Source organism: Oncorhynchus masou, chromosome 13 (assembly GCF_036934945.1).
Source record: "Oncorhynchus masou masou isolate Uvic2021 chromosome 13, UVic_Omas_1.1, whole genome shotgun sequence".
NCBI lineage: Eukaryota > Metazoa > Chordata > Actinopteri > Salmoniformes > Salmonidae > Oncorhynchus > Oncorhynchus masou.
Window position 1 is genome coordinate 22,013,754 of NC_088224.1, and position 24,297 is coordinate 22,038,050.

The 24,297-nt window shown below is 43.8% G+C and overlaps 1 protein-coding gene across 4 annotated transcripts in view; it reads right to left on the reverse strand.

Moving 5' to 3' along the window:
* Positions 1–10,111: 10,111 nt before the first annotated feature.
* LOC135551899 (rho family-interacting cell polarization regulator 2-like) overlaps positions 10,112–24,297 on the reverse strand; it is an 87,275-nt gene continuing 73,089 nt past the window's right edge. For all 4 annotated transcript variants that reach the window (XM_064983177.1, XM_064983176.1, XM_064983179.1 and 1 more), the window contains exons 16-23: positions 17,843–18,011; positions 17,348–17,480; positions 17,043–17,207; positions 14,623–14,787; positions 14,086–14,288; positions 13,854–13,937; positions 12,681–12,771; positions 10,112–12,574 (exon numbers count right to left, since the gene is read on the reverse strand). In XM_064983177.1, the coding sequence (XP_064839249.1) occupies positions 12,474–12,574; positions 12,681–12,771; positions 13,854–13,937; positions 14,086–14,288; positions 14,623–14,787; positions 17,043–17,207; positions 17,348–17,480; positions 17,843–18,011 (1,111 nt within the window). In that variant the 3' untranslated portion in view covers positions 10,112–12,473. The remainder of the gene's footprint in view (positions 12,575–12,680; positions 12,772–13,853; positions 13,938–14,085; positions 14,289–14,622; positions 14,788–17,042; positions 17,208–17,347; positions 17,481–17,842; positions 18,012–24,297) is intronic.

Consider the following 24,297-nt stretch of genomic DNA (forward strand, 5'->3'; position numbering starts at 1 on the left):
TTTGCCTTTTAATTTCTCAAACTTTCAAAGGAATAGTGACATCGGTTGGCCTATGTTAAAACCTGACCTCAAACAAAGGCATCAGAAATGAGTGGCTTAAGAGCCATAGTTTTGCACTGTAACCTGTCCTGCGCCTAGTGCTGTAACAGCCTGTGGTGCCCAGAACCCTAGCATGCAGAGCAGTTCCCTGGCGTAGTTCTTCGGCCAGCCGTACCAGTCCTGTCCCTCCAGAACCTCTAGGGTCAGCCTCAGGCTCTGTGACCCCACCAAGGTGCGTATAACTGGGATGTTGTTACAACACAGGATGTTGAGCAAGTAGCAGCTCCACATTTTAGCCTTGGTGGATAGAGACAGTGGGCAGGTGGGGTCCATCAGCTCCTGTAGGTGAAGATCAATTTTGGCTTGGAATTTTATGCAAAAATTTATATTATGGCTTCAGTGCCTTGCTCAAGGCCACAATGGCAGGTGAACATCTATAGCCAGAGGTAACTGCTGTCCCTACCTGCTGCTCTAACCTCCAGGCCCTTCAAATGCCAACTCTACCACAATGCCACTGCATTTCATTGTTCTTCTCTAATCAAGGATTGCTTTAGACCTGGGACACCAGCTGGGTGCAATGAATTATCAGAACAGAACCAGCAGGCTCTGGACCTCATAGGGTAAGTGTTGAATAACCTTTCTCTAGGCTACCTGTAGTGTGGCGTAGAGGCCTATTGAGTGGGCCTGCTTCTGGTTGGTCAAGTGGACATAACAGACACCAGACAGCCCCTCCAGCACAGAAATCCTCTGGTCATCTGACAGGCTGTGCTGCTTGAGGAAGTCTGCCATGGCTGGCATGTACTCTGCAGCACAGGTTGCTGCTGCATAGCCACCTGGGGAAATGGTTTAATACTTTTCAGAGGCAAAGTACTTCTTTTGGGGTGTGTATATCTACTTTCAGTAGCTACATATCAAATATTGACACACGATGGCTTTGCAATGTGCTCTGATTTCACAAGACAATTAATATAATCTTGGAGTTAATTTGAGCAGTGCTGTGGTACCAAACACATGCATTTAGCTGTTTTAATGTACCTCTTTAATGTAATTGAATTAGCATACAGAGCCCAAAACAATCCATTGGGTAAGTATGCTCCAACAGGTAAAATGAGCCCACAGGAGTTATGACTCACCACAACAATTTTGCGCAATTGGATGTCAACATTTAGCAGACTCTGTTATCCAGAGTGACTTACATGAGCAATTTGGGTGAAAGGGTGTAACTAAACCCCAAATGCAGCCTCTGCCCAACGCATTCAAATTAATAAAATGCATTCTGGTGAAGTTGTGGGTGGGTGAAATTGCTTCTGAATAATTTTGTTGGGTACATGTAGTTGAACCTGATCCCAACACTTTCTCACTAAAGCACACTTAGAAGTCCACTGGCATGCTCTAATAAAATAATGTCCACTACGAGCAGATGTCTGGCCAGTTGGCTCACTGTGGTAACGTGCTGAGTCCCTGGCCAGTTGGCTCACTGTGGTTAACGCGCTGAGTCCCTGGCCAGTTGGCTCACTGTGGTAACGCGCTGAGTCCCTGGCCAGTTGGCTCACTGTGGTTAACGCGCTAAGTCCCTGGCCAGTTGGCTCACTGTGGTTAACGCGCTGAGTCCCTGACATCGATTTCCACCACTTGCAATGTAATTCAAATCCCCAATGAGGTGCAAAAATGATGCTAAACGTAGACTTGCATATTGCAACATTGTGTTTGGAAGGAAAGTGCAATCACCTTAAATGAAGATTAGGGGCTCAGTTAATCCAACCCGCATTGCAGTATTTACACAGTAGCTCTTTTTCCAATGGTCAAATGAACTCTGGTTTTGGGTACTTTTAGCTCATGTGGGTTTAGAAACCTCAACCATTGAACTGTGAGCCACCTGTGGTGACATACTACACTGAAAATCAGTCATAGCACTTTTGTAGAAAATACAATGGGTTGACATGACCACCATTGTCATCTATTTCTTGTTATAATGGATGTAGCTACAAATATAAAACGTATAATCCCATAGCCTATGTGGTTTATATTCTTTGTGAAAGCATAAATGAAACTAAGCAAAAAATGTCAATTTGGTCATGCAGAAATTACCTTACTGCCTTTTGAAATTTGTCAGTCTAGTCAAGCAGCCTGAGTCAAGGAAGCATCTTGCACAAACTCAGTAAAAAAAGAAACATCCCTTTTTCAGGACCTTGTCTTTCAAAGATAATTCGCAAAAATCCAAATAACTTCACAATCTTCATTGTAAAGGGTTTCAACACCGTTTCCCATGCCTGTTCAATGAACCATAAACAATTAATGAACATGCAGCTGTGGAACGGTCGTTAAGACACTAACAGCTTACAGACGGTAGGCAATGTTACAGTTATGAACACTTAGGACACTGAAGAGGCTTTTCTATTGACTGGAAAAAACACCAAAAGAAAGATTCCCAGGGTCCCTGCTCACCTGTGTGAATGTGCCTTAGGCATACACCAAGGAGGCATGATGACTGCAGATGTGGCCAGGACAATAAATTGCAATGTCCATGCTGTGAGACGCCTAAGACAGCCCTACAGGGAGACAGGATGGACAGCTGATCGTCATCGCAGTAGCAGACCACGTATAACACCTGCACAGGATCAGTACATCCGAACATCACACCTGCGGGACAGGTACAGGATGGCAACAACTGTTACACCAGGAACACACAATCCCTCCATCAGTGCTCAGACTGTCTGCAATAGGCTGAGAGAGGCTAGACTGAGGGCTTGTAGGCCTTTTGTAAGGCAGGTCCTCACCAGGCATTACCGGCAACAATGTCGCCTATGGGCACAAACCCACAGTCGCTGGACCAGACAGGACTGGCAAAAAGTGCTCTTCTCTGATGAGTCGTGGTTATGTCTCACCAGGGGTGATGGTCAGATTCGCATTTATCGTCAAAGGAATGAGTGTTACACCGAGGCCTGTACTCTGGTACGGGATTGATTTGGAGGTGGAGGGTCTGTCATGGTCTGGGGCGGTGTGTCACAGCATCATCGGACTGAGCTTGTTGTCATTGCAGGCAATCTCAACGCTGTGCTTTACAGGGAAGACATCCTCCCTCATGTGGTACCCTTCCTGCAGGCTCATCCTGACATGACCCTCCAGCATGACAATGCCACCAGCCGTACTGCTCGTTCTGTGGGTGACTTCTGCAAGACAGGAATGTCAGTGTTCTGCCATGGCCAGCGAAGAGCCCGGATCGCAATCCCATTGAGCACATCTGGGACCTGTTTGATTGGAGGGTGAGGACAAGGGCCATTCCCCCAGAAATGTCAGGGATCTTGCAGGTGCCTTGGTGGAAGAGTGGGGTAACATCTCACAGCAAGAACTGGCAAATCTGGGGCAGTCTACGAGGAGGAGATGCACTGCAGTACTTAATACAGCTGGTGGCCACACAGCTACTGAATGTTACTTTGGATTTTGACCCCCCCCCTCCCTTTTGATCAGGGACACATTATTCCATTTCTGCTAGTCACATGTCTGTGGAACTTGTTCAGTTTGTCTGTTGTTGAATCTTATGTTCATAAAAATATTTGCACATGTTAATTTTGTTGAAAATAAACGAAGTGAACAGAGGATGTTTCTTTTTTTGCAGAGTTAGAGGAAAGCCCATAAAATTGTCAGACCCAAGTCATAGACTGTTTTCTCTGCGACCACACAGCAAGCGGCACCGGAGCGCCAAGTCTAGGACCAAAGGGTTCCTCAACAGCTTCTAACCCCAAGCCATAAGACTGCTGAACAATTAATAAAATCACCACCGGACAATTTATGTTGACCCCCCCCCCCTCCCCTCCCCTCCCTTTTGTACATTGCTGCTACTTGCTGTTTATCTATGCATAGTCACCACCCCCACCAATATGTACAAATTACCGCAACTAGCCTGTAACCCCGCACACTGACTTGGTACCGGTGCCCCCTGTATATAACCTTGTTATTCTTATTGTGTTACGTTTTATTACTTTTTATTTTAATGTACTTGGTAACTCTTTTCTTGACCTGGCCTGTTGGTTAAGGGCTTGTAAGTAAGCATTTCACAGTAACGTCTGCACTGGTTGTATTCAGCGCATGTGTCAAAGTTTGATTTGACCTTGAGCATAATATAATGGATAATCTCAGTTTAATTGCGTCGACAGACTTCACCTAGGCGGCTCCGGGATTCGAACCCTCAACATTTCGATTATTGGCCCAAAGCTCTTAACCTCTAGGCTACCTGCCACCAGAAAACATTACATAATACTGTTTACACAGCTCCCGTAGGATGGTTATCATTTGTGTTAAAACAATAGATTATGTTGTCAAGGTGACCTTTGTAGCCTCTGCTACAGTACGAAAAGTGTTGATTAGCTAAATACAGGGTTTCTCCAACTCGATTCCTGCAGAGCTACCATCCTGTAGGTTTTAGCTCCAACCCTTATCTAGCGCACTTGGTTCTAATATAATTAGCTAATTGATATGCTGAATCTGGTTAGTTATGATTAAGGTTTCCGTGAACCTACAGGAGTGTAGCTCTCCAGAAACAGAGTTGGAGAGCCCTGAGATACACCTATTCAGTGATTGCAGGTTTCTTCTCTTTATTTCAATCAATATAGTTTACTACTTTACAAAGTGTTGAATAAGGTTTAAGCATTAAGCACACTTGTTTCTTATACTACACTATACCTGTGTATCCCAGTAGGCCAATGTTGTGGACTGCCAGTACTCTCTTCTCCAGAGGCAGTTCTGTGTTCTGAATGTCCTGGCCTGCTAGTCTAATCTTCTTATAGTGCAGTTTCTTATTGCCTTCATCAGACCCCTCATCATTGGGAAACAGGTAGATTTTGATATGGTTGCTGTAAAATAATGCAATTCTCTGAAACATGGTGCCAGTTTTCCTCTGTGTTCAGCTGAATGTGTGTGGATCGGAATGCTTGAGATGGAATACAAAATGCTCTTACCATTGTGATGCATCTACATTCTTTATGCAAGTAGAATTACTTCAGCGATATCCATAGACACGGATAGTTCTTTCTCTATGGAAATACCAATCACACAAGCACAGGACTTTATCTGCTGGTTTATGTAGGCTGATAATCCCTGTCTGAACAACTTCTTTCTCTTGTTAGAAAACTTTAATGTCAGCTAGAGGATGATTGTGTACTTTCCCACAGCCTCTTAACCTTCCAGCAGTGACATACTCATCACACTGTCACCTCTCCTCTTTGTTTGTCCTTTTAGCCCTGTTTACACCTGGTGGTAACATGGGTCCTGTGTCCTGAGCGTGTTCACATTTTAGACTGGTGTACTGTAGATGATTTAAAATAACTTGTGTTCGATGGAGTGCTTGTTATTAACTAAAATAAATCCCAAAACCTTGGCAGCCAGAAAATGATAATATGATAGGGAAGATATACTAAACCTTGCAGAGAGCATATCCAACTGACAATCTCTTAAACTATTGGAACCAAGACTTAACAATAACTGGTGTAGGCACAAGGTGGAAGGAAAGTTGAACCATAACTAATGAAATTACAGTTAACAAATGTATCCAGTATAAACTAATGAGTAGAATTTATATATTTTAAATGTATTCAACTAGGCAAGTCGGGTATAAACAGGGCTAAAAGGACAAAGAGGAGAGGTGACAGTGTGATGAGTATGTCACTGCTGGAAGGTTAAGAGGCTGTGAGAAATTACACACTCATCCTCTAGCTCAGTGTTTCCCAACCCCAGTCCTCCAGTACCCACCAGTGGGGTGAGGGGCATTCTTCTTACCAAATCACATTACTTTTGTTTGTCAGAACTGGGTTAAGAGCAGAGAATGTTTTGTTGCAGAGCGTTTAACACAACATCCAGGGAGGGGCCAGCTGAGTATAAAACTGTAATCTTTGTTTATGTAAATTTAGATCGTGGGGCCTAGGATCAAGCCTTGGGGTACTCCGTTGGTGACAGACAGTGACTGAGTCAGCAGATGTTCTGACTTTCTATACACTGCACTCTTTGAGAGAGGTAGTTAGCAAACCAGGCCAAAGACCCCTCAGCGACACCATTATTCCTTAGCCAGTCCACAAGAATGTAATGGTCTACCGTAATCAAAAGCTTTGGCCAAGTCAATAAAAATAGCAGCACAATATTGCTTAGAAACAATGGCAATTGTGAAATCATTGAGAACCTTTAAGGTTGCAGTGACACACAGACTGCATACCAGAGAGAATACTATAGACATCAAGAAAGCCAGTCGGTTGATTATTGACAAGTTTTTCCAACACTTTTGATTAACGGCAAAATAGAGAGTCCTATAACGGTTAGGATCAATTTGATCTCCCCGGTTAAATAAAGGATGCACAGTTGCTGCCTTCCAACCAATGGGAATCACCCCGGAGAGGCAGGTTAAAAAATGTCAGAGACAGGCTTGGCGATGATAGGGGCAGTAACCTTAAAGAAGGGTCTAAACCATCTGACCCAGATGGTTTAAGGAACTCCTTTAGCACCTCGGACTCAGTGACCGCCTGCAGGGAGAAACTTTAACGCTGCAGGGGGCAAAAGAGGGAGGAGCAGCGGGGGCTCGTCGCATTAGCAGGGGTGGGAGATGAGGAAATGTTGGACAGGCAAGGAGGCATGGCTGAGTTAAATATGAAGCCTGTCTTAATAAAGTGGTGATTAAAGAGCTCAGCCATGTGCTTCTTGTCAGTAACAACCACATCAATATTAAAGGACATGGGTAGCTGTGAGGAGGGTTTATTCTACCGTTCTGTAACCGTTTTCCAGAGCTTCTTGGGGTTAGACCCACAGAGAGAGAACTGCTCCTTAAGTAACTAACTTTGGCCTTCCGGATAGCCTGAGTGCACTTATTTCTCATTTGCGTGAAAGAGAGCCAGTCAGCCTGAGTATGCGTGGGCTGAGCCTTTCACCAAATTCAATTCTTGAAGTGGAGTAACTCTGCAAGGTCACGGTCGAACCAGGAGCTGAACCTGTTTTTAATGATCATTTTCTTTATGGGGGTGTGTTTGTTTACAATACCACTGAAAATATCAAAAAAGGTCCAAGTGTCTTCAACAGAGGGGATCATGCTAATTTTATACCAATTTACAGAGGCCAGGCCATGAAGGAAGGCTTGCTCATTAAAGTTTTTTAGCAAGCGTCTGACAAATCAGGACAGGTCATTTCACTGAGCAGCCAATACAAACACAGGCTGTAAAACAGTCATCACTAAGGTCATTACAGAAAACACCAGACTGATACCTATCAGGATTATTTGTGAGGGTAACATTGAGGAGAGTTGCTTTTTCTGGGTGTTTGGAGTCACACTGGGATTGGTGATAATCTGAGAAACATTTAGGGAGTCCATTTGCTTTAGGACTTGGTCAGATGGTTTAAGCATGTCCCAGTTTAGGTCACCTTGCAGGACAAATTCAGACTTAGTGTAAAGGGCCAGGAGAGAGCGTAGGGCAGGTCGGGTACAGGCCGGTGCTGATGGAGGACGATAACACCCAGCAACAGTCAACAAATAGTTATTTTAAAGTTTAATGCTTAAAACCAGCAAATCAAATTGTTTGGGGACAGAATTGGTGGAGACAACCGAGCACGGAAGGTGATCCATGGTCAAAATTGCCACTCCCCCAACTTTGGAAGATGTCTTGCCGAAAAAGGTTTTAACCAGAAAGGTTAACATCAGTATTCAAAACACTCTTCCTTAACCAAGTCTCAGTAATGACCAACACATCTGGATTGGAGCTGTGAACCCACACTTTCACACTTGATCCATTTTAGGTAATAAGCTTCTAATGTTAATGTGCAGAAAACCCAGGCTTTTACGAGAGCAGAAATCAGTGAAGCAGATATCAGTGCACAAGTCAGGATTGGGGCTAGCAACTGTAGATGATGGGCCAGGGTGTACATGCACATTTCCAGACATCAGTATTAATACAATCAAGGCACGGCAGAGGACAGGAATTAATGCCATTTGAATGTGCATTAGATGGCAACAAGATCATATTGTACAGCAATTCCATCAGGTAACATGAATACAAAGCCGGCGATAGGTGGTTGGAATAGGATGGGAGGCCAAAAGTCTTTGCAACCAATAGAGAGTCAGAGCACCAAGTGTGGGAACAAACAGCCTGTCCTACAGTTGGGTAAACAAGAAAGTTCATAGTCAACAAAACATACAGGAGTCATGAGGCAAATAACAAAATATCACAAAGCACAAAACAATAATGACTTGGGGCTAGCCCCAACAGTGTGTGAGTGCTGTAGGCAAGCAAAAGGGGGAGAGAAGGGGAAGTGTGGTGGGGTACCTGTACAGGCCAGGGGAAGTCAGGCCAGGGCAGATGGTGAATAGATCAGCAGATCACAATACATGCAGCAGGCAATAGGAGTAGGTGTCACACCCTCTTGGGATAAAAATGTTTCATCTCTGGAGGCAGATGATCTCTGAACAGCTGGTTTTGACTTTTGGCAAGTCGGTTAGGACATCTACTTTGTGCATCACACAAGTCATTTTTCCAACAATTGTTTACAGACAAATTATTTCACTTATAATTCAGTGTATCACAACTCCAGTGGGTCAGAAGTTTACATACACTAAGTTGACTGTGGCTTTAAACAGCTTGGACAATTCCAGAAAATTATGTCATGACTTTAGAAGCTTCTGATAGGCTAATTGACATTTGAGTCAACTGGAGGTGTACTTGTGGATGTATTTCAAGGCCGACCTTCAAACTCCTTGCTTGACATCATGGGAAAATCAAAAGAAATCAGCCAAGACCTCAAATTAATTGTAGACCTCCACAAGGTTCATTCTTGGGAGCAATTTCCAAACACCTGAAGGTACCACATTCATCTGTACAAACAATAGTACGCAAGTATAAACACTATGGGACCACGCAGCCGTCATGCCGCTCAAGAAGGAGACGTGTTCTGTCTCCTAGAGATTAATGTACTTTGGTGCGAAAAGTGCAATCAATCCCAGAACAACAGCAAAGGACCTTGTGAAGATGCTGGGGGAAACATGTATTAAAGTATCTATATCCACAGTAAAACGAGTCCAATATCGACATAACCTGAAAGGCTGCTCAGCAAGGAAGAAGCTACTGCTCCAAAACACCATGAAAAAGCCAAACTACGGTTTGCAACTGCACAGGGGGACAAATATTATACTTTTTGGAGAAATGTCCTCTGGTCTGATGAAACAAAAATAGAACTGCTTGGCCGTAATCACCATCATTATGTTTGGAGAAAAAAGGGGGAGGCTTGCAAGCCGAAGAACATCATCCCAACCTTGAAGCACGGGGGTGGCAGCATCATGTTGTGGGGGTGCTTTGCTGCAGGAGGGACTGGTGCACTTCACAAAATAGATGGCATCATGAGGTAGGAAAATTATGTTGATATATTGAAGCAATATCAAAAGACATCAGTCAGGAGGTTAAAGCTTGGTCACAAATGGGTCTTCCAAATGGACAATGACCCAAAGCATTCTTCCAAAGTTGTGTCAAAACGGCTTAAGGAAACAAAGTCAAGGTATTGGAGTGGCCATCACAAAGCCCTGACCTTTGTGATGGCCCCACCCCACAGAACATTTGTGGGCAGAGCTGAAAGTGTGTGTGAGCAAGGAGGCCTACAACCCTGACTCGGTTACACCAGCTCTGTCAGGAAGAATGGGCCAAAAAAAACTTGGAAGTCTATTAATTCCCCATCGTTGACACTATTTTAATATTTTAATAGCATGGTCAACTGAGAAAAAGAAATTGGTCCAGTTTAAGGCCAAGTGGCAAACAATGTAGGCAGTAGGGATGGGAGAGTGAGCATGCTGGGCTGGGCAGATGCTCGGGAGGCAGCAGTCTAAGGCACTGCATCTCAGTGCAAGAGGCATCACTTACAGACCCTGGTTTAATACCAGGCTGTGTCACAACCGGCTGTGTTTGGGAGTCCCCTTGCAATTGGCTCCTCTTGATCAGATCACGTAAACCACATGCAAGGTGGCCCTATTTTAAGAAAAGGCATCGGCAAGATTACAACCTGTGAACTTCTGATCCATATCCCATGAATCTCCAATAAATGAAACAATCAGACAACATTTTCATAATTATGCAAAAATAAACTTTATTGCCACTTTCATTGAGCAGGAGAAATACTGTAAACCAATAGGAGAAAATAATGTAATGCAGTCTACTAAAGCTTTGTGACATGACCTTTCTGTGTGCTTTCTGTTCAAGTCCAAGGTTTACCATAATGTAAAGATATAATGCAAATCATGTGTGGTTACATAAAATATGATGAATATTAAACAACAGTGAATTATTTGACCTACGTCTTTAATCTGATGACTTGGATTTGAATTGAAGCCAAATGTCAATTCACAACACTGGTCACGTTTAGTAGAAAGAAAGCAGAGGCCTCGTGGAGAGAAAAAAACAACAAGGATGTTGTTAGAATTAGTCCTTGAAGTATCATCTTACTAAAATACTGTAATGTTATTCACATCCTGGGAGAAACAGGCATTGTTACTCAAAATATAGACCATGTTCAGCGAACACAAGGCCACACTTTGACATAGAAAAACAAAAAGCCATCTTCAATTTGAACAACTCACACTAACAGCTTTAATATACAAAAGAAAAAAAATAACATTATCACACATATTACTGCCTTAAATACACCTATTTCATCGCTATGGCTTTTGGAGAGTGCAATTAGTTAGAACCCGATGTAATGTCGCAGGATTGGGATGATCATTTAGATAACATTGATTAATATTGTTGTGCTTTTCAGGTGAGTCTGGGTGTAGAGGCCAGGTTCATAATTCATTCTTACAAAAGATGATTTTACTTTGGTTATAAGTCACTGGTGTAATAAAGAAACATTCTCTAATATCTACTGTCCCATTTGGAGCAAAGCTATATGATATTGGCAAATCCTCTCCAAATAATAATCAGCCAGTCATTCTACTTAAAGGAAGAATCCACGTAAACAGCTTTTTGGTATTTGTTTTCATTAGTCTACTATTGATACTCTCCCAAAATATAGTTTTTGAGTGGATTTTTCCTTTAAACGCGTAAACAAATTCCAAAAGAGCTAAACCAATCCACATTTTGAGTTATTTTATGTAAGCAAGATCTTTCCCAAAATGAATTTGAGGCCAATATTTGAAATGTCAACCAGAAGCAGAAAAATAAACAATTTTACTAGTATCTGCATTCTGCCCTCTTACTCAAAAAAGTACATGCAAATTAAAGAATATTAGAATCCAAAATGTGACGTGTAAATAAGAAAATAAATTAGGTCGAGAAACAAACATGTTTTGTTGTCGTGGCAAAGAAGCCACGGACTCAGTAGTATAGTTACAATAGGCATAAGAAGCTATACGGAGCACTATAGCCTCGGCAACATCCCAACTTATACAAACCCCTTGGTTCTGATCTGTACCGCTATGGAGCAGTTACGTTCTCATTTCTCACTAACATTACCTAACTAACACATACTCCTAGACTGCATTAGTACCAATAGAATGAAAAGAGCAGTACATGTAGTAATGGGCACATGCATGGAGGCCAACCTGCTTCCAAAACAATAGATTCTGATCTCCTCCAGTGGCTTAAACAACTGATCTCAAATCAGTTCCCAGCAAGCAGACATTCAATCAAACTCTGAATGCAGATCCCAGGCATGTGTGGGTAGAAGAGTTTGTTAAGCAGTCCAAGTATATGATTCTCTTCACGTTGTGCATGTTGATGAAGTGAGGACATTGCTGGCCGGTAAGACACCGACTTCCTCTTTTTGCATGTTGATGACGTGAGATTGCGAACATTGCTTAACTCCCTCCCCCTGAGCAACCTGAATCTGTCTTCTGACTTCTCATCCATGACACACTCTGACAGAAAGTGTTCAAACTGTCTGTAAAATCCCTGAAACTCAACGGTGCATATCAGTAAAACACCAACTCAATCCATTTCGATGCGTCACTCATTATCACACAGAGTTTAATGCTGTGCTATGATATTTACATGCCTGCCACAGTGCAATTCCAAGTACAAATAGCCGTCGACTAATGTGAACGTCACTTACTAAAACAAATCATTAATAGCAGTTATATAAAGCAATCATAACTGTGATACTGATAACAAAGTCAAACACAACCGTGATAATAAGATTCATAATAATAGTTATGATAGTAAATAGGCTGTCTGTGCAGTGAGAGATTGCTTAATAGTGGTGGACAGCTAGGATTTAGACCAGTCTGTTGAGAAGGATGAGACATGTGGCCCTTTGATGATTAGTTGGGCTCCTCTGCTTTGATCAGGCCCCTCCCCCTAGCTGTGTCCATTCAAATGTTCAGGCGCAGTGGAGGGAGGCCAGGACAGGTTGTTCTGTTGGGGGGGGGGGTTGTCCCCATTCTGTGGTTATGATGCTCCTAGGTTAAGTTAATTAGACCTGTGCTTTCAGAAGGCGGTGGTGACAGCGGTCCCTCGCCTTGTCACCAGTTGTACCAGCTCCCTGGGCACCGTGTCCAGCTGCTCATACGCCAGACGCCCCTCCTCTCCTGGGGACCATCATCGGCAGAAGAAGAAAGAAGGAGATGTTAGACCTCAACCATTTGAAAATGGATCAAGGTTCACTAAAACAGACATTGTTTGTCAACCACTCACCCAAGCTGAGCAGGGTTTCTATGGCAATGTGGTGAAGCTCCTCGTCTGCCGAGTCACACAGCAACACCACCGCTCGAATACTCTCTACCGCCTGACAGAGAGAAGAACAGGTTCACTTCATAACCGGTACGTTGATGAAAGGACACTAAAGCCACTGAAGAAGTTCATAAGGAATGTCACGCTCTTGCAGGGAGACATAATGAATATGAATTACTTGATTAATAAATCAATCTTACTAAGACCAGGAACATACAGACTGGTTAAACTTCACTTTATCTTCCATGGAAATTGAATATTGCGAGGCCTCCCGAGTGGTGCACTGCATCGCAGCGCTAGCTGTGCCACCAGAGACTGTGGGTTCGCGCCCAGGCTCTGTCGCACCCAGCCGCGACCGGGAGGTCCGTGGGGCAACGCACAATTGGCCTAGCGTCGTCCGGGTTGGGGAGGGTTTGGCCGGTAGGGATATCCTTGTCCTATATCCTTGATATCCTTGGCCGGGCGCAGTGCACAGTGTTTCCTCCGACACATTGGTGCGGCTGGCTTCCGGGTTGGATGCGCGCTGTGTTAAGAAGCAGTGCGGCTTGGTTGGGTTGTGTTGAAAGCCATGAGGCTTTCAACCTTCTTCTCTCCCGAGCCCGTACGGGAGTTGTAGCGATGAGACAAGATAGTAATTTCTAACAATTGGATACCACGAAATTGGGGAGGAAAGAGGGTAAGATTTAAAATAAAATAAATAAATAGAATATTGCAGTCAGCTGTCTGTCCTGTCACTGTATACATCTCACACAGCTGTCTGTTCTGTCACTGTATACATCTCACATGGCTGTATCTCTCTTCCCTTGGCCCTGTCCCAGGACGTCCTCACAGTGTTCCAATTCCACAGCACAGTGTTGGGGACATGAAGGAACACCTACTGCAGGTGGCTAGAGGAGACTAAGCCACTGAAGAAGTTCATAAGGAATGTGAACTTGACCTGTAGACAACTGAGAGCAGCGCAGGCAGACTTTTGCGATATACACTGACCTGTAGACAACTGAGAGCAGCGCAGGCAGACCTTTGCGATATACACTGACCTGTAGACAACTGAGAGCAGCGCAGGCAGACCTTTGCGATATACACTGACCTGTAGACAACTGAGAGCAGCGCAGGCAGACCTTCGCGATATACACTGACCTGTAGACAACTGAGAGCAGCGCAGGCAGACCTTTGCGTTAGAACTCCCCCCTCCGACAAGGACTGTGTGTAGCAGTCCACCGCCTGTAAACACACACACAGAAACTCAGTTCCCTGCCATAACACACCTGTCCAGTAATCCTGGCTAGTATAGTGAGTACCTTGACAGACAGTAGGGTTGATCCTTGACACTCTCAGGCTAATAGAAACACCATTTCACACACACACTGACCTTTGACCTAAAGGGTGTGTGAGAGGCAGCGGAAGTGATGTAGGCAGTTGCGGCCTTGCTGAGCTGGGGGTCTTTGTGGGAGAGGAGGGAGGCCAGGGCCCTGAGAGTCTGCAACTGGGGACGCAGGCCGGTGTGTGACACCTCTTCTAATTCCTTTAGACAACGCTCCGAGTCGCCGCCGCTCAGGCCTTCTGCAAACACAGCTGAGGGATGGACGGCCATTCCAGTTTATTACATAATTAACTCACACGGGTACAAGCAAGTTTTGTTCAGCGGACCATGTAGCAAGTCAATGTTTGGACCCCTCAGTATTCATCAGATCAGACCTCTAACTTGGGTTACTGACTGGTTCGACATTCCACACTACATCATTGTCTTGCCAAACAGCAAAATGTTAGTTAAAGCAAAACAGACTGGCACCTAGATTATAAACAACTCCGCCTCCAAGGACATTAGTACACTAGGACCCCCAACAGATGAGGAAGGGAGGCTAGTTACATGAATGCTGGTAGAAGGTGTGTTGGTCCTGAGCCTTACCCTCTCTAGCCACCTGCAGTAGGTGTTCCTTCATGTCCCCAACACTGTGCTCTGAGACGTAGCTGTGGAATTGGAACACTGTGAGGACGTCCTGGGACAGGGCCGAGGGAGGAGGGGAGGCCAGTTCACTCCTGTCCACCATCTCACTCACCACCAGCCAGATCACTGTGGAGGACCGAGAGGGAAGAGAGATACAGCCGTGTGAGATGTATACAGTGACAGTACAGACTGCCGTGTGAGATGTAGACAGTGACAGGACAGACAGCTGTGTGAGATGTATACAGTGACAGTACAGACAGCTTTGTGAGATGTATACAGTGACAGTACAGACAGCTGTGAGGGGAGATGTATACAGTGACGGTACAGACAGCTGTGTGAGATGTATACAGTGACGGTACAGACAGCTGTGTGAGATGTATACAGTGACGGTACAGACAGCTGTGTGAGATGTGTACAGTGACAGTACAGACAGCTGTGTGAGATGTATACAGTGACAGGACAGACAGCCGTGTGAGATGTATACAGTGACAGGACAGACAGCCGTGTGAGATGTATACAGTGACAGGACAGACAGCCGTGTGAGATGTATACAGTGACAGGACAGACAGCCGTGTGAGATGTATACAGTGACAGTACAGACAGCTTTGTGAGATGTATACAGTGACGGTAAAGACAGCTGTGTGAGATGTGTACAGTGACAGTACAGACAGCTGTGTGAGATGTATACAGTGACAGGACAGACAGCCGTGTGAGATGTATACAGTGACAGGACAGACAGCCGTGTGAGATGTATACAGTGACAGGACAGACAGCCGTGTGAGATGTATACAGTGACAGTACAGACAGCTTTGTGAGATGTATACAGTGACGGTAAAGACAGCTGTGTGAGATGTGTACAGTGACAGTACAGACAGCTGTGTGAGATGTATACAGTGACAGGACAGACAGCCGTGTGAGATGTATACAGTGACAGGACAGACAGCCGTGTGAGATGTATACAGTGACAGGACAGACAGCCGTGTGAGATGTATACAGTGACAGTGCAGACAGCTTTTTGAGATGTATACAGTGACAGGACAGACAGCCGTGTGAGATGTATACAGTGACAGTACAGACAGCTTTTTGAGATGTATACAGTGACAGGACAGACAGCCGTGTGAGATGTATACAGTGACAGTACAGACAGCTTTGTGAGATGTATACAGTGACAGGACAGACAGCCGTGTGAGATGTATACAGTGACAGGACAGACAGCCATGTGAGATGTATACAGTGACAGGACAGACAGCCGTGTGAGATGTATACAGTGACAGGACAGACAGCCATGTGAGATGCATACAGTGACAGGACAGACAGCCGTGTGAGATGTATACAGTGACAGTACAGACAGCTTTGTGAGATGCATACAGTGACAGGACAGACAGCCATGTGAGATGTATACAGTGACAGTACAGACAGCTTTGTGAGATGTATACAGTGACAGGACAGACAGCCGTGTGAGATGTATACAGTGACAGGACAGACAGCTGTGTGAGATGTATCCAGTGACAGGACAGACAGCTGTGTGAGATGTATCCAGTGACAGGACAGACAGCCGTGTGAGATGTATACAGTGACAGGACAGACAGCTGTGTGAGATGTATCCAGTGACAGGACAGACAGCTGTGTGAGATGTATCCAGTGACAGGACAGACAGCCATGTGAGATGTATACAGTGACAGTACAGACAGCTTTGTGAGATGTATACAGTGACAGGACAGACAGCCGTGTGAGATGTATACAGTGACAGTACAGACAGCTTTGTGAGATGTATACAGTGACAGGACAGACAGCCGTGTGAGATGTATACAGTGACAGTACAGACAGCTTTGTGAGATGTATACAGTGACAGGACAGACAGCTGTGTGAGATGTATCCAGTGACAGGACACTACACTATGGCAGGGTTCCCTAATTGGTGGTTTTATTTGGCCCACAAGTTTTACCAGCAAAAATATAAAAAACGGTATTGATTTTTTTAGCATTTTCATTGTTGGACATAAGACTGTAAAAACACCAGGAAATGAGATCCAAGTGATTTTAACTTTGGAAGTCTGTTCGCAAGTATTCCCACGCATGATAGAGACACGTGGTCATATGTATAAGAAAGGTTTTACATTTTTATGTCTTAGTCAATTATTATCTCTGTTTGGGCTTCTTGCAGTCCTCAAATTATTTGTAATTATGTTCCGGTCCCTCGAAATCCGCGCAAGAAAAAATAAAACGGCCCACGGCTGAATCTAACTGATGACCCCTGAACTATGGTGTAATCAATCAGATTCACTCACATACACATCATACACTTTGTAAATGTTGGAAACAAATAGCTCCAAACACAAAACGTTTTAAGACACAAACACACAGAGAGAAAGAGAGGCCTACCTGTTTCAGCTGTGGTGTGTGGGTGCCTCTCCTGCAGTGGACTGCTGTAGCTGTGGTGCATGTGTTTAAGCACCCGGTCCAGCGTAGTGTGAAACTGTCCTCCAGAACCACTACACTCTGACCACAGAGCCATCAGCCCTGGCCGCTCTGCCAGCCCTGGGAGCACTGAGAGAGAGGAGGGAGGACATAGAGATTCATTATCTAATCTAGTTCCTTGCCCCAGAGAGGGAGTACAAAGTAGCCTCCATTATATTCATATTTACTCAACTGTAAAGTATTGAGAGAGAGAGAGTGAGAGAACCCACCGTCAGCAGCCGAGGTGATGCTCCCTAGGCATTCTGTGCTGATCTCTCCCAGTTCCTCTAGCAGCTGAGTCTGAGCTGAGAGCTTCTGGAGCTGGGCTCTACGCTGCCAAGGGCTCCCTCCACTGGACAGTAGCTGTCGTTACACACAGAGATTGAGTTGGTGGGCACACAGTCTAGCCAAACCATGTAGTATTGTGTTAGTCTCCACTCTTCCATGCAGTCGCAGCCAATAAATGACAAGAGAACTTCCCGGCCACACTCTTAGATCAATGCTAATTTCATTTTCTACATCTGCTCAAGACTGTAATTCGTTAGCATGACAGAGTCTAGTTTGTTATCAATTGGAAAAATGATGTTTGACGTTTAAATTACAGGCAGCCTAATAGGAGCGCAGTGGATTTGACACATGCTTGACTAAAACAATATCACAAGAAAAACATTTCTCTATCATTTTCCAGATTTCCTCTGTGAGGGCACTGGAGCATGTTCATTCACCTGGATGAGATGATCACAGTACTGCAGATGAATGACGATGGCCATGTCCAGATTCTCATTGCCAGTGGTGAGAGGCAGGGGGCTGCCGGCCACACTGTTGCCCACCCCGGTGTCCTCCGTCAGGGCTTCACTCAGGTGGCCCCTGGCCTCTGGGTGCTGGCCTCCAGGCCTGTTAGACAGACAGGAGATACACAGTCAACACCAGGGGGCAGCAGCAGAGTATAGAAATGGAATACAATCACTACTAAAACCATGAGAATATTACAGTATGTAAATCAGCCTGATATGTAATGCTAGAGTTAAATGCATTATGTTCCATCGTAATATAGAGGCTCTGGTACAGAATAGCATTTACTGTCTGACACTCGATACTGAACATGAGTAGCTGTTTAACACCCTACAATGTTTATCGAATTATACAAATTCTCTAGGATTGTGATCTGGACAGGAAGTGGGCACCCGAGACAGACAGAAAGAGACAGAATAAGAAGAGAGGAAAGAGGGCAGAAAAACAAACCAAGCCACGACACTGTTAGGCTGACAACAGCGATAACAATCACACCGCATAACGTGCATGACAGTCACAGCAACACATGAAAAATAAAAAAGGGAGAGCCACACACTCTAGGAGCTCCGATGCAATAATTGAAGGACCTAATAACCAACGTTTCGACAGACAAGCTGTCTTCATCAGGGTATAATTCAGCAATAAGGCACGAGGTGGTGTGGTATACGGCCAATATACCACGGCTAAGGGCTGTTCTTAGGCACGACCACAAACCCGAAGTGCCTTATTGCTAGTATAAACTGGTTACCAATGTAATTCGCACAATAAAAATAAATGTTTTGTCATACCCGTGGTATACCACGGCTGTCAGCCAATCAGCATTCAGGGCTGAACCAGTTTATGATGACAAACACTGCGGGTCACTAGTTTATATAGTGTCAAAGGACACACACAGGTGTCTGTAATCATGGCGGGCTGTGGCCTGATATCATTGGTTGATTTACAGATATAAATAGAACATATAAAAAACAAATGGATATCATACATACAATTTGGCTAAATAAGCCTACAAACATTACAATGATTAGTAGAATCAGAAGAATTAAATTAAACATCCAGGCAGCCTCTCGATTTATCAATAAATTGTAGAGGTCACCCCCTCTCCTAGGACGGGCGACGTGATGCCGATATAACGTAGGGACGAAATCAAGTGGTTTGCTTCTAAAAAGTGGGCCGCAACTGTGTACATCAAGTTTTTACACCTAATGGTGCTATGATGCCCTGAGATTCGTACTTTTGATTTGCGCTTCGTTTGACCCACATCATTTGTACCACAAGGACAAGCTATAAGATAAATAACTGCCTTAGTGGAGCAGGTGATGACACCTTTGATTGGGTTCTGTTTCCCTGTTTGTGGGTGTTTGAAGGATCTACATTTGTAAGTGCAATTGCATTGAGCGCAGACATTACATTTGTAGTTTTTCATCCGGTAGAGGCGCAAATAGTTGTTGTGCAGGGGTATATTGGGATGGTAAATCAGAGTTTACCAGTTGATCTCTGAGATTTATGCCCTGCAAGAATACGACCAAGGGAGGGTTCGAAAGCACATTACCAATACTGTCATCGGCTCTTAGAATATGCCAATGTTTGTGAACGAGTCCATTAATTTGTTCAGAGCACTTTGAATAGCTGGTAGTAAGAACGCAAGAATGCTTCTTTTTGCGAGAATGTCCTTGAAATAGATCATGTCTTGAATTTTCTCAATGGCAGTATTAATCTGACCATTCTGTCAATCTGATTGTTTTTTGCAAATTCTTTTAGTTTGACAGAATTGGCTGTAGGGTAAACTGTTTTTCAAGGGAAGCGGGTGACAGCTATCATCAACACACTGTTACCATCAGTAGGTTTCCTGTAAAGATCAGTGTATGTTACATTATCCTCACACAAAAGATCAAGGAAACTGATTTGACGTGTGTCAGATTGCATAGTAAATCATACAAATTAACATAGTTAGGAGCGATAGGATATCCCATAGCAGTACCCTTTGTCTGAATAAAGAAATCATTTACAAACATGAAATAGTTGTGTGTGAGTACTACTAGTCACAGCAACACAGACAGTCACAGACAGCAACAAGACAATAGTCTAACCCTAAAAAACCTACACCTGGCAGAGACTGCTAACCTGACTCTACTGGACAGAGGCACAGGGCTAGAGAGACAAACAGGAGGGGAGGAGAGACAGATGGGGGGGTGAGAGAAAGATAGGGGAGATAGAAGGGGTGAGAAGGAGAGGGGAGAGACATAGGGGCGAGAGAGGAGGAGAGACATGAGGGGAGGGAGATGAGGGGAGAAAGAGATGGGATAGGAGAGAGAGAAAGAGAAAGAGGGTAGGAGAGAGAGATAGGGAGAGAGAGATGGGGGAGTGATGGGGAGTGATGGGGGGGGGGGGGGGCTGGTGATCGATAACGGTGGGTCACAAGCAGATAAATAAGACCTGATCTGTGGAGTCCCGGCTTTTGGTGTGCATCAACGTATTCCGTGTTTATTTCGTATATGCTAACCGGAATGCAGATGGGGGCTACCGTTCTCATACCAGACTGAATTGAAAACAAATCAAATAGGGTCCCCAAATATGGAAACTTTACATTTAAGTACTTTAAACCACTGTGTGTGTGTGACTAACCCAGGCTGTCTCTCCCCCTCGCTCCTTCTCTCCCCCCTATTTCTCTCCCTCTCTCCTACCCTCTCTCTTTTTCTCCCTCCTACCCCATCTCTTTCTCCCCGAGAGTCAAATTCTTTATTTTAGACAACATTTTCACCACACAGCAAACATCTTACAAGGTAAGCTTCCATTTGATATGTGTTTGAGCTATAGCTACATGGAGGTATTCATCTTTAGGTTGGTAGGAACAAATCTAGCATATTGCCATGTTATCTGATGTATGACTTAATGGCAACATTGACTGTCCACTGAGTGACTATATCTATGCGCATCAAAAATATGGCCTGCTTACGCGCTGTAGGCATCCATTACAGAGGATTGGCTACTATGGCAACTTGACAGTCTTGTAGCCAATGAGATAAGCTTTCCAGGGATATGCAGTTGACCTTGGAGGGACAAAGCAAGGCCTAGAACCTTTATGTGTAATGTAAACTATTGCTCCCTGGCTCAGAGACGCATGCTTCATTACATTGAAAACAGATTTCATCACTTTCATTTCATGGCTTTAGCATAAAATTTGACTTCTCAAGAAAGAAAAAAAATGGGGAAAAACTAAAATATCAAACAGGATATTAAAAAGAAGGCATCTATGAATAAGCATACCGACATAGAAGCGTTGAATCAAATACTGGAGTCGGACTTGGATCAGGGGAGCGATTTAATTTACTAAATGCATTTCGTTTTTTATAAGTGGTCTGCTTTTTGTGCTTTGGATTAAGTTTACATAGGCCTATGTAGCAAGTCATTTCAATGTTATATCATACAGAGTTGTTCTTGTCTATGTTTCATATTAGTTCACTGTTTGATGTTCTATGTTTCATGCTTGTAACTTTGGAGAGGCCATTGTTTATTTGTGGTTCTCATCTCTGCCTTTGTCTCCAAAGTGTTACTGTTTGCGTTGTGTGTGTGTGCTTCACACCTTCTATGCAAGTCACTGTACAGATAAAGTTTAGGCTTGGTGTTTTTACTTTACAGTAATGTCGTTTTGTAAATTTTGTCAACTGTAATTCTGTCTTAACAATATATCCCTTTATTTTATTCACCACAGAGTGGAGGATGCAATTTAGGTTTAAACCCAAACCACCTGAAAGCCCACAGTTGGTTTGTGATAAAACATACACCACCTTGCAGCTGTTTCAGCTCTACTTTATCACCTCTAAACTGGAACACTAATTAGTAATACCAACAAGTATGGGGACAAGTAGCAACAGGGGGAATGAAGGACCTGTCACCATCAAGACTAGTTGACAACTGGAGCAAGTCCCCACTCTCTCGGTTCGAGTTCCCCACCTCCAACATGAGTGAATACCGATTCTTGGCCATCAACCGTACTCTTCACATGTGTGACACATAAAAGGATCAGGTGAATGACCAGAAGGGGACTGCAGGGTCTGATCGTCTTGCACGAGTCAAGCCCCTTTATCATGACATGGTGGAAGCATGAAGAACTTACTTCAAGCCTGCTCAAAATCTATCTATAGATAAGCGCATGGTTGCCTCAAAGGCTCAAATTGACTTCAAGCAATATATTAAAAATAAACAGACAAATGGGGCTACAAGCTCTTTCTGCCAGCCGATTCAGCCTCTGCCTACATGTGGAAGGCAAGGCGATCACACCCACTTTGAAGGGCCTTAGTTATGACTCTGTCATGCAGCTGGTGGACTTTCCCTTACTTGGGTACAAGCTCTTTGTGGACACTTTTTATACTAGTTCCGTGCTTTTCATAGACCTCTTGAAAAAGAAAAGAGGGGCATGTGGTACCATTGGTCCTAAAATAGTCGTTTTCCCAAAGACCAAGGTAAACAACATGACAAAGACAGCGGAGGAGGACCATACGTTGGATCAGGACTAACAAGCTGCTTTTTGTGAAATGGAAGGACACTAGGGAAGTAACCATGCTCACCACACAGCATAAGGCATTCAATAATGACCATGTCTCAAGGAAGGTGAAAAATGCCACTGGGGCACGGGTGAGGACAAATGTCCCCATTCCTGATTCTGTGAAGGACTACAATGCCCGCATGGGGGTGTCCTATTGGTGACCTAGCTGATGCTCTGGTAGGCTACTACCAGGTCCTCCACCAGACCAGGAAGTGGTATAAGACTTTGTTTTTACCACTGTGGACATTGCTACAGTAAATGCTTTCATTCTCCACAAGCAGATGGCCAAAGCAAAAGGTCAAACCCCTCTCTCCCAGTTGGCCTTCAGAGAGCAGCTGGTGTTGGAAATGGCTGAATTGGGGGCCCAAAGCAACCTCACAATCATCACAAGACCCCCCACTCAAGGTGAGCGCCACTATCCAACACACAAGCCAAAAGACAAAAGAACTGCAAGCATTGCACAAAACACAGGGAGGGAAAGGGTGAAATGCCAGATTTTCTGTTCAAAATGCAGTCTTGAAGGTGTTCCCACATATGCTGAGCACTTGTTGGCTGCTTTTCCTTCACTCTGCGGTCCAACTCATCCCAAACCATCTCAATTAGGTTCGGACACTTTGGAGAGGTTGAAAGGATACTTGAATGTACCCTGGATACCCCATAACACCACCACAATGTTTGAGTGAGGTCGATATGGTAGAAAGTGTTTTTATACAAATTGCACTTAGGGATTGCAAATATGTAAAACACTGGAATGGTTTAATTTATGTGTTTTCAGCTCTAGTCATCAATAACTCACTTATAGTTTGTCAATGAAAAATGACTTTCAAAATAAAAATGGTTATTTTGAGTGTGCTTGATCTTGTGTATTCTGAACTATGTAACTCCTGTCTATTTTCTTATAATTTCCTCAATCTCCCAGATGTCTTATTTCCAAATATAGCAAGTTTTTTTAATGTCAGAATCATGTAACTACACATGATTAGCAGTTACTTTTGGGCATGTCTATTTAGGCGGAAATATCTGTACTTTACTATTTATATTTTTGACGACTTACTTCACTACTTTCCGAAAGAAAAGTATGTACTTTTTACTTCATACATTTTCCCTGACACCCAAAAGTAGTCGTTACATTTTGAATGCTTAGCAGGACAGAAAATGGTCCAATTCGTACAGTTATCAAGAGAACATCCCTGGTCATCTCTACTGCCTCTGATCTGGAGGACTCACTAAACACAAATGCTTTGTTTGTAAATGATGTCTGAGCATTGGAATGTGACCATGCCTATCCGTAAATTTAAAATAAAATTGTGCCTTTCTGGTTTGCTTAATATAAGGAATTTTAAATTATTTGTACCTTTACTTTTGATACTTAAGTATATATATATATATATATATATATATATATATATATAAAATATATATATATATAAAACACCAAGTGGTGGGTCATTTTAGACTTTTACTCAATTTTACTGGGTGACTTTCATTATGAGAATTTAGTACTTTTTCCACCACTGCACACACACGGATACACACACACGGATACACATACACGCACGGATACACACACACGGATACACACGGATACACATACACGCACGGATACACATACACGCACGGATACACACACACGGATAAACACACACGGATACACATACACACACGGATACACACACACACATACGGATACACACACACACGGATACACACACACGGATACACACACACACACGGATACACACACACACATACGGATACACACACACACGGATACACACACACGGATACACACACACGGATACACACACACGGATACACACACACACACGGATACACACACAC